Source organism: Lithobates pipiens, unplaced genomic scaffold (assembly GCF_037356315.1).
Source record: "Lithobates pipiens isolate NorthernLeopardFrog02 unplaced genomic scaffold, aLitPip1_a1.2 Scaffold_30, whole genome shotgun sequence".
In the NCBI taxonomy this organism is placed as follows: Eukaryota; Metazoa; Chordata; class Amphibia; order Anura; family Ranidae; genus Lithobates; species Lithobates pipiens.
In genome coordinates this window covers 98,120,246-98,132,290 of record NW_027507791.1, presented here as the reverse complement: position 1 = coordinate 98,132,290, position 12,045 = coordinate 98,120,246, and the positions used below count along the sequence as shown (strand labels likewise).

The 12,045-nt window shown below is 35.0% G+C and overlaps 1 protein-coding gene across 1 annotated transcript; it reads right to left on the bottom strand.

Moving 5' to 3' along the window:
• Nucleotides 1-3,979: 3,979 nt before the first annotated feature.
• FOXA1 (forkhead box A1) lies at nucleotides 3,980-11,302 on the bottom strand. Its single transcript, XM_077464675.1, has 2 exons — nucleotides 10,901-11,302; nucleotides 3,980-6,177 (listed from the first exon to the last, which is right to left on the bottom strand). Exons 1-2 carry the CDS (start codon nucleotides 10,970-10,972, stop codon nucleotides 4,960-4,962), a joined length of 1,290 nt encoding a protein of 429 aa, XP_077320801.1. The 5' UTR covers nucleotides 10,973-11,302; the 3' UTR covers nucleotides 3,980-4,959.
• Nucleotides 11,303-12,045: the final 743 nt, after the last annotated feature.

The window sequence follows — 12,045 nt, the reverse complement described above, 5'->3', positions numbered from 1 at the left end:
GATATAGAGCTAAGATTCTGCGCATCTAAACGCAAGCATTTTACCAATCATTTATGCAGGACTTTTTGTGTCAGAAAAAACATACCTAAATGATAAGTACAATTCTTATGGCTGTGTGCATTCTGTTCTATAATAGCAGGATCTTTAATTGCATTTCAGTTGTCTTGCTTTGAATGTATATCTGGGCTAACCTGTGGCTTTTATATTTGTTTGGATCTCCACCTTACCTGCTAATATTGGTGTGACAACAGAGTAAAGCCTGCAAATACTTGTGTTTTGTGTTGTGTGTGTATTGTAAATGCCTTTCGAATTTTATTATGCAGTATGTGTAGTGCTTTTCTAAACAAATATACATTGTATGTGTAACACTTTCCATACAGACACAGCTTTACATATGTGACATGTATGCATACTGTTTTTCCAACTTGTGAACATTACCTTACTTGTTTTAAGTTTGTAATAAATTGTCTAAGTCAAATAAATGAAAGTAGAAATAATAGAAATAATATTAATAAAAAATATTAATACACTCTGATCACATATCAAATTAGAGAAGGGTCACTGTTTCTGTCTATGCTGCCTTTCTATATTCTTCACAAACAATTATAAAAAAAAAGAAGCAAGCAGTAGAAAATATAATTATACAGCTTTATTATAAATATTTCAGAATTTAAAGCTCGGTGAGCAGTAATTTGGGATGTGATTAGTTGTTATATTGCTTTCTGCATTCATATGTTCATTACTAAGAGTATTGAGGGTGTGAAAAGGTTAATAGTCTACAGCAATTATGGTTCTTATAAGTTACTACTCCCTGTCTTTGCTCTTTCTCATTGAGTAAGCACCACACTTTGCATTGCTTTATGAAATGAGCAACAGGTAGCATGCAAATATTAATTCATAAAGTAAGCAAATTAACAGTTTTCATATATATATATATATATATATATATATATATATATATATATATATATATATATATAAGCAGACCTAGCTTTCCTATGCATATGTTTACAATCAGGATTATTAGGATGTCCTGAATAGACAGGTACTCACACTAGTTTATGTACTGGCATAGCAGTGTGTTGGTGTAAATGGCTTCCATTGCAACAAATACATTTTGGGTAAAAAGTTTCCTGAACAATCTCTGATAAAACGATTTGATTTTCTTCTCCTATGTATTAGAATAATATTTACCACCCAGCCTCCTACTGCTTGTATCCTTGGATATAACCACCCAGCTACCCTCCTTCTCACAACTGTCTCATTATTTGTTTAAGGGAAATGAGAGCTCCAAATTAGAGCCTTATATAGTTAATTAAAATACCTGGCTGGTTCTTTTTGTTTGTATTAATTATTTTGTGAGAGTCCAGCCCAGCTGATGCCGGAAAAACTCAAATAATAGCAGCAAGAGTCGCTTCTGACACAGAACCATAAACAGGAGGGCAGTGGGACGTCATAGATGTTCTCTACGTCATCAGGGTTCAATAACTTTTCCTGCATAGGAGTGTCAATTGCTTTCTTGATTTGTTTCCTGACACTCCTTGCTATAGTAACTGATGTGTTGTAAACCTTCATAGAATATTTCTAGTATGACTTCTGCTTTGCACAATGTGCAGTGACAGCTGGTAACAGGGTACAGAAGTGCAGGTGCCCAGTGCAAGCAATTCCATTTCATTTTATATAGGATGTATATTAATTACAACATATAGATCAGATAGTGCCCCCACCCCATTGCAATGTAGAAATAAGTAGCCTTGTTACTATGACCTAAATGTAAAATTATTATGTTTATATTTGTGTAATTATTTTCTTGTTGTGGTGTTTCATATTATTATGTTATTCAATTATGGCTATAATAATAACCATTATTATTTGTATTATGTTTATGTCGTGATTATTCTCTTGTTGTTCTTCCTATTTTTTGTTATGCAGTTATGGCTATAATAATATTCATTATTATAATGTTTATATTTTTGTCGTTATTATTTTCTTCTTGTTGTTCTTCCTATTTTTTTGTTATTCAGCTATGGCTATAATAATATCCATTATTATAATGTTTATATTTGTGTCGTTATTATTTTCTTCTTGTTGTTCCTATTATTATTATGTTATTCAATTATGGCTATAATAATCATTATTATTATTATGTTTATATTTGTGTCGTTATTATTTTTGTGTTGTTCTTCCTATGATGATGTTATTCAATTATGGCTAATAATAATTATTATTATTACACTAGCTTTTGTAATTTGTATTATTTTCTTCTTCTTATCTTTTTATTCAAGTGTTGCTTCTAAATATTATTATTATTCTGATGCTTTTTTGTTGTTATTTTGATTTTGTTGTTATTTTTATATATGTTCATCATTGTTTGTATTTATTATTATTTTAACAAATGAGTTAAAACGCTTGTTTGCTCACTGTTTGCATTGTATAGACATCTGTTTGTATTATATATCCTTGTGTATCTACCTGTCAATCATTTTATATATTTTATGTTTGGTTCATTTTTTCACTTCCCTTATGAGCATTATATATACTTCTGAAAACAATCGGTCGGGTGCATTGTTATTTGAAAGGTATACAGCAATGTATGAATAAGTACTGTAGGAGAACAAGTGGCTGGAACTTTTCCTGAACTTTACAGGAACCAACAAGAGGCTTCAATTATTTGCTGAACTGTCTGAGATGGAAATCCTGGGCCCAGTCTTGAGATCCACACATTCTTCTATGTACTCAGAGTCCCATATAGAACAAAAAGGGAGAAAAGCTCTTAGAGAAGGATCAATGCAATGAGCTGGCTCTTTGTCTTTGCTGCTCTGGAAGATAAAGCTCCGGCTGTTGCAGTCACTTTCAGTATACTCAGTGCTAGACATGTGAGGGGGAAAGAAATTCACATATATTTGCTTCAGTTTCTGCCACAGCACATTTTATTATACGGATCATTATTCCAGAGACTTGTAATCTCTAATATATATATATATATATATATATATATATATATATATATATATATATATATTTATTTTTTTCACTGCTGACAGCGTGGTAGTAAAATTGTCGCATGTGGTAGGATTTAAGATCGTGCAGATTGTCGGGGGATCCTCCTTTAGATCCGAGATAATAACCCTTGGTAAATGACACTCACCCCTACTTCATTAACCAGAAGTGACCTCGGGAGAAGGGACTGGGAAAACACACACACCACTTGAATTCTGTAATAATACAATAGTATTTGCTATAGGTCATGGGAAATATCGATATATATATATATATATATATATATATCTATAGATATAGATATATATATATATAAATATAGATATAGATATATAGATAGATATATAGATATATATATTTCTTCGGAGGGTAAAATTGGTAGGTACTTAAAATTTCTTGCAATTAATCTGAATGCTCCAATAGATTTTACAATATTAAACTGAATGCTCCACTACAATTTAAAGGCAGTTCCTAATCAGACAACACACCATGCTTATAGGGAAGGCGCTCTTCATCAAGGTTATGACAAAACAAATTAAAAAATAATAATACTAAGAATTTAAAAAAAAAAATATATATATATATATATATATATAAAATATGTTTATACACACAAATATATCTATAGATATAGATATAAATATCTATATCTATATACATTTCAGTGTTCATGTGTATGTATATGTGTATATATATATATATATATATATATATATATATATATATATATATATATATATATATATATATATATATATATATATATATAGGCATTGCAATGCAACCTTTCTTTATGGATATCCAGAATGCATTAAGCAACGGTGGAGCTTGAGTATGGATTTGAAAAAAAGACACATATACATACACATAACTCAATAAAGGTATGATGGGCACATGACTGTATATACTACAAATGTACATACAGTCACACATGCTGTATTAAAAATATCTATATACACACCAAAAAAACATAGTCAACTTCAAGACTGATTTTTTTTTTTATTTTTTTCTCTTTAAAAATCAAAATATTTTCAATTACAATTACATTTATAAAATTAAAATTCATTTGAAACAATTTGCATTTTTATCGAACCATTATTTAAAACCTTTTCATAAGAAACCATAAGCAGGGGAACCATGCAATAAATTACGGATATACGGGAAGAGGGAAAAAAAAAACTTAAAAAAATGACAAAAATAAACACACAGAAAAGACTCCCAGTCCAGCTTCTCCCCAAATGATTGAGACCCTCTATTTTAATTGATGCAATGGGGACAAGCTGGAGAGGGTATGACCCCAGCAGAGAGAGAATAAACAGCCACTATGAAATCGTACCCTTTTTTTCTTGTAATGACCTATATCATTTAACACTATCAGAAAAAAAAAGTAAAAAAATAAAAATAAAAAATAAAAAACGTATTACTAAGCTAAACAAAGAATGGGTTCTGTTACTGCCATCGGGCTCTTCCAAATTGGTTCTCTTCTGCTAAATGATACAGCAAGGTTTTCTATCCATGAAGAAGTAACAAAGGGACACCCCAGTCCCTGTCACAGTAGTGACCCTGGTTTGAAGAATATGGAAATGTAACCTTTTTTTCACAGCACAATTGTCCTTCACAAATTTGGAGTATATAAAAAAAAAAGAGTATTTTCTTCAATTGTTTTCCTTTATTACTGCCCAAACCCCTGACGTGTAAACTTGCCTAGGAAATTGATAGACATATAGCAATATATATACACAATAAACAGTTCTTTTAAATACACTCCTCTGCAGCTTAGTTGACCTTTGTGCTTTTATATTACATTGAAAGATCTCCAAATCTGCATGTGTTTCCATTCGTGTGTTTAAAATAACTTTTTTTTCTTGCGTTGTAATACATAAGTACATAAGTAACAGTCAGGGACATGATATCGTCCTCCACAGTGGAGGATAATCTGAGATGAATGGGGTCTGATTATTATGTGTTAAGGACCGGTCTGGAATAGACCCCTTGGTAATACGTTGGCTCTAGTGCTGATGGCTCTATAGTCCCTCTGCCAGACATGGTTGTGCTGCCAAGGGGCATTGCAGGAAGGGAACCCCCATAGGAGGAATACTGCTGCAGAGCCTGTTCATAAGCTTTGAAGTCCAGTTTGTGTTGTTGCTCAGATGAAGACATCAGGTTGTTGATAGAGAACGGGTGGTTAAAGGAATAGTGGGGATCTCCTTTCATGTGGATGTGTGACTCATGAACTAAAGAGTGAGATGTGTGAGCCGGGTGAGAAGATAAAGGAGATGGGCCACCATTGCCTGCCACCTGTGGTTTCAGGTCTCCAGTAGAACCATTGTGGTCTAATGATTGGGGGCTATTAGAAGGGTTGGACATGGAGGAACTGCTGTCCATCTGGCTGGACTTTCCATGTCCTCGATGTAAAGGTGATGAGGAATCTGACTGATCCTTCCTGCTGTCATGGCCTCCTTTGCCCCCTTGGGTCTTCTCGCATTTAAAGCGCTTCTGCCTGCGGAGGTAGCAGCCATTCTCAAACATGTTCCCGGAATCGGGGTGCAGAGTCCAGTAAGATCCTTTACCAGGTTTATCTGGAGACCTGGCCACCTTAACGAAGCAGTCGTTGAAGGACAGAGAATGCCTGATTGAGTTCTGCCACCTCTGCTGGTTCTGCCTGTAATAAGGGAAAAGGTCCATGATCCATTGGTAGATCTCACTGAGGGTCAGCATCTTACTGGGAGCCTGCTGGATGGCCATGGTGATCAATGAAATGTATGAGTAAGGGGGCTTAGCATGGGGGTAACTTCTCCGGAAGGTCTTAGTTTCTCTGGTCCTGTTGATATTGGAGGGGGCATATGCCATGGGGCTCATTCCTGAGTTCATACTGGAATAAGGGCTCAAACTGTTCATGGAAGCTTGCTGGGCAGACATGGCGTTCATGCTGCCTGGGCTCAGGGCACTGCCCATAGGTGCAACTCCTGATGTCATTCCATTCATAGCACTAGAACCAGCACCCATTCCTGACATGCCACTGGGGCTCAAGCCAGCTGCTAGCCCTGAGTTGGCATAGGACATGTTGAAGGAGCTTGGGGTGATGTTGTTGCTGGAGCTCATGGTGTTCATGGTCATGTAGGTGTTCATGGGGGCCAACCCTTGTGCCATGTTGTTGACCGGGACAGAGGAATAAGCCTGGGGAGATAGATAGCAATTAGAATTTATCCACACTGTAACATAATATAACAACCAGACATTTCTGTGTTTTGCTCACTTTTTGGTGGTGGCTTATCAAGGCTTAGTTGTAGGTTGCTAGCAGGACCTTATAGGGTCTTCAAATGTCAATCACGCTCAGGGGAATGTTTTTTTTATTTTTTTTATTGCCACCTGAACAGATTGCCTGGCTGGACTAAAGCAAAAACTGATTCTGATATACTTCTTTCAGAAGGGATTGAAAGTGTGTAATAAGTCCCAGTATAGACTTCTAGTCCCATAGAAGATCAAACACCTGTCCGAATATCAGGCTATTGTTACTATAGTGCTGATATTCTTAGGTGGAGATTTTAGATATGTGTAATTTTAGGGAGAAAATCCCTATTATCACTGCAATAATAATAATAATAATTGTATTTTTATCAGACATTTTATGCTTTTAATAAAAAGATGGAAGATAAGCTATTTAGATAATCAGTATTGTGTATTTTCTCTTTCTAGAACAACACCTGCAATTCCTCTTTGGCCCATGTACCTTCTCCACACAGTTCACAACAATCCTCCACCCAGGATGATCTAATACCAGATTTACACCCCCAAAAATGTAAGAGCTGAAGTCAATTCACAATGGGTCATTTATAATTAAGATATAGTCAATATGATATAAATCACTAATATATTGTAGTTAGTCACTTATTCTATTTTGTTGCCACTAAAGTAGTTAACTGTCACTTTTGTATTACTAAAAAATAAGAACCTTCAATAAAAGTAAGTAAATAATATATAGTAACATAAATCAGCTAAAATTTCAATGATTTCCTGAAGAAATATATTTTAGACTAGTTAACTTGTACTTTACTAAAGCATCTGATCCTCATCACTGAAATAATTATACTTCAATCTTCTGTCTCTTTGGGTCAGAATAAAATGATCTTTTAGCAAAAAGTCCCATAAAAGACTTGTTTTATCTAGATTATTTTGTCCCTATAATCATCATCCTTTAGCAAAATATAAAACCCCCCAGTGGACCAATTTTAATCTACGTGTATGAGAAAGTCATTGACAAATGTTTGGACTGTTTCTGTATATATGTTTATTGCTACAACCTAGTATTTAATGTTATGGACTGATTAGGAGTCATTATAAAGTCTATAGCATATTACGATTTCAGAAACAGTTGGTGACTATTGATGCTAATCTTGAACATGTTTGTTGTAACTAATATATAACATTTATTAAGGACCTCTAGGTACACACAGGTGCCTAGATGTCCCATGTTCTAACTGTAGTAGAAATATATTTGCACTCTATAGCCAAAATAAAGTGAATGGCCAACTTTTGCATTTTCCCTGAGATAGAAGCAGATCCAGTTACCTACATGGCACCTTCCCCAGACAATACCTTTATGAATTCAATGTCCTATTGTTAGCCAATCCCAGAATTTACAATGTAATCTCCCTACTTCAAGGCAATGTTCATTAGACATTGTTCACTTTGTCGTACAACTGAATGTCCTATTGTAGTTCACTTAGCATAAACAGTATATAGTATACTAAAATATGTACGGGGGACAATAGTCTCTAATTAATAAAGTAAGTTATAGACTATAGTGCACTATAGATTTCAATCTGTACGGGGCGGAGGCAATGGCATCTAATTAATAAAGTATGCTACATACTATAGACTAAAATCTGTTGGGGGAGGTGATGGGTTGGGTTGCACAATTATGTCGAAATAATAAAGTATGCTACAGACAATGGTGTCAAATCTGTAAAGGGAGCAATGGCATATATTTATTAAAGCATGCTACGTATAAGCTATACACTAAAAATGTGTAATCAACTAATAAAGTACGTTGCAGACTATAGCATACTATAGACCTAAATCTGTAAGGGTGGAAATTGTATCTAATTAATAAAGTATAATACAGACTATAGTATGCTATAGACTCAAACCTGTATGGTGAGAAATGGCATCTAATTATAAAATATCCTACAGACTAGTATACTATATAGACTGAAGTCTGTATGGGGGAAAGGTAATAAAGTAAGCTACATAGTATACTATAGACCAAAATGTGTACTGGAGGCATTGGTATCTAAACAATAAAGTAAGCTATATACTATAGTATACTATAGACCAAAATGTGTATAGGGGAAGTTGTTATCTAAATAATAAAAGTAAGCTACATACTATGGTATACTATAGACCAAAATGTGTACTGGAGGCATTGGTATCTAAATAATAAATTAAGCTACATACTATAGTGTACTATAGACCAAAATGTGTACTGGAGGCATTGTAATCTAAATAATAAAGTAAGATACATACTATAGACCAAAATGTGTACTGGAGGCATTGTTATCTAAATAATAAATTAAGCTACATACTACAGTGTACTATAGACCAAAATGTGTACTGGAGGCATTGTAATCTAAATAATAAAGTAAGATACATACTCTAGTATACTATATAGACCAAAATCTGTATAGGAGGCATTGTTATCTAAATAATAAAGTAAGCTACATTCTATAGTATACTATAGACCAAAATCTGTATAGGAGGCATTGTTATCTAAATAATAAAGAAAGATACATACCATAGTATACCATAGACTGAAATCTCTATGGAGCGAAATGGAATCTAATTATAAAGTATCCTACAGACTATAGTATACTATAGACTGAAATCTGTATAGGGGACAATGGTACCTAAGTAAGCTATACTATAGACTGAAGTCTGCATGGGTGAACAATGTATATAATTAATAAAAGGAATCTCGGGTAATGTATGTGGAATATAGGTAACAATTCAGTGGTTTTAAAAAACAATGGTTATGCGATTAATTATTTTATTTTTTTATAGTGATGGCCACAGAAGATTGGCAGAGAAATGCCCAGGTGTTCATGTGGAAAGTTTAGAGGGCCGTCGGGGCCGACTCACAGAAAGACGTGGGTGGTAAGATTCAATAAAATGTCATTTTAGCAGATGATCAGCTGCTAGATCAGGTCTCTGAGCCCAGCCCTTTGAATTTGCCCCAAAATATCTCAAATATCAGCTAAATGAAAGCAGAGAAAGCTTGAAGTGTGATCACAAAGGGGACGTTGGAGATTGTCTGTTGGTGTAATTGGATTATCCCCAGGCATAAAATTAGGAGTTACCATGTGCTGTGACATATGAGCCTCATGTGATTAGAAATAACATACCTGTATGGGGAAAGGTGCTCACCTACTTACAGCACCGAGGCTCCGGCTCACAGCCCCAGACACTGGATTTATACATACTAAAGAGGGTACAATATCTAGTGTATGAGGACATTGCGATCAGCCAGGGGCAGATTTGAATAATCCTTCTCCCCCAAAAAAAGACCTGAGACGGACCCATTCTTATGTATGTGAGCAGAACTATAGGTACAAATTCTTATGTATGTGAGCAGAACTATAGGTACAAATTCTTATGTATGTGAGCAGAACTATAGGTACAAATTCTTACGTATGTGAACATAACTATAGGTACAAATTCTTATGTATGTGAGCAGAACTATAGGTACAAATTCTTACGTATGTGAACATAACTATAGGTACAAATTCTTATGTATGTGAGCAGAACTATAGGTACAAATTATTATATATGTGAGCAGAACTATTGTTATAAATTCTTATGCATGTGAACAGACCTATAGGCACAGACTTGTGTCGGGATGTCCAAGTCTGTGCCTATAGGTCTATTCGCATACATAATAATTTGTATATTCGACTTGACACTTTATAGATAATATCCCTTAAGGGGAAACATTTTCCAAGATCTGATCACCTGGTAGAACAGGTTCCAGTGTTTCTCCAGTCCGCACCTTCTTTATAGAAGTCAATGTTTGAGGACTATTACTAGGTAACATTATTACTGCGATCCTGAAATGTATTTACTCATTTCCATTATATAAGTCAATGCTTGAGGACCATGATGTCTCTTTTATGTGTAATATAAGCTGTTATAGTAAAAGGAATAAGTTATAGGAGTACACCTGGGGTACATATAGAGCGGAGAACCAGGGATGAAAGGAGACCCTTCCCAAGTCTGTCCCCTCTCCCTAGGAGCAATGTTTGACAACTTTGATGTCTCATATTTGTGTGATCGTTATATTGGTAAAGGAATACGTTATGAGGATTAAAGAGGAAGCCATTTATGAGTACAACTGGGGTACAGATTGCTGAGAACCAGGGATGAAATGAGACCCTTCCCAAATCTGTCCCCTCTAGGTCCCCAGGAGCAATGTTTAAAGGGTAAGATGTCTCCCTTATGTGTGATATATGTTGTTATAATGGTAAAGGAATAAGTTATAGGAATAAGAAGAAAACCAATCAGGAGTACACCTTAGACACATTAACATAGCTGAGAACCAGGGATGAAATGGGACCCTTTCCAAGTCTGTCCTCTATAAGTGCCCAGAATCAATGTTTGAGGACTATGATGTCTCTTTTATGTGTGATACATGTTATAATGGTAAAGGAATAAGTTATAGTAATAAGAAGGAAGTACACCTGGGGCACATATACAGATAGCTGAGAAGCAGGGATGAAAAGAGCCCCTTCCCTAAATCCCCAGATCAATGTCCCCCTGGACTCCAGTATGGAAGTGAAGTTCCTGGCAGTATTTGGAGAGTCAGTTACTGAAAGTGCCAACAAGGTTTAAGAATGTTCTCTCTTACCTCTTGGGTTTCCTGGTAGTAGTTGCTCCAGTCTGTAGTCTCGTGTCCTTCCATTTTAACAATTCCTAACATCCTGGATCTCAGGTACCCGAGAGAATCATTCAGCCCACTAATCCAAGAAGTGGAGGGGTCAGGGGGGGACCCGGGGAGGGGTGATGGTTGGGAGGACAGCGCCGTGTCCCCTCAATCAGGCAGCAGCAGGAGGGGGACTGGGAGAAAACAGACTGAGCTGATGTGGATCTTACGTGCAGGCAAGGCACTTCCCTCTTCCTTCTTCTCCTCCTCTTCTTCACTCACTCCCTCCTCCCTCCTCACACACCTCCCTCTATTGACTGCCAACACAAGGCACCTTACAGAGTACAGCTCAGCCAGCTACACCTGCCCTGCGCCCATGGCAGCGCACTCTGCACACACTTCTCTGCTGCCAGGGCGGCCCCAGGTATACAAAAGTACATGGAGCTGATCCTTCCCACTGCTGAGAGCAAACCAATAGTAAGGAGAGGGCAACAGCACCCTCCTACTGCCTGCTCACTCACACACATGCCTGCTGCTCCACTCCACTGCACATGAAAACCCACATAATATAAAATTGTAATACTAAGAATAATTCTATTAACAACAACAATAGTAAAATCATTCTAATACTAATAACAATACTACCAACCATAATAATAACAACTATAATAATAATAATAATAATAATAATAATAATAATAATAATACATATTATTATTATTATTCGTCTTCTTCTTGTTATTATTAATTTTATCATTACGATGCTTCTTCTTTTTTATTATTATTTTTTCTAAATTGTAATTTGTTGTTATTATTATTTTTACATCAATTGTTTTATTTGTTAATATTTGTTAATATTATTATTATTTGATTTATATATATATATACACATATATATACATATATATACGATCTTCCTTAAACCAAAGCAAATATTGAACATGCTTTCAGAGTTTGTCCTTATTTAAAAAAAATAATAGATTTATATTTATTTAGAAATTAATATATTTTAAATTCGGAATCCTTTTTTCTATTTGCACAGATATGCATTTATTATTTGCAAATAATTCATTGACCATGTACTGCTTATGTTTAAACAATACAATAGAAAAGATGATACTGTTGAATAA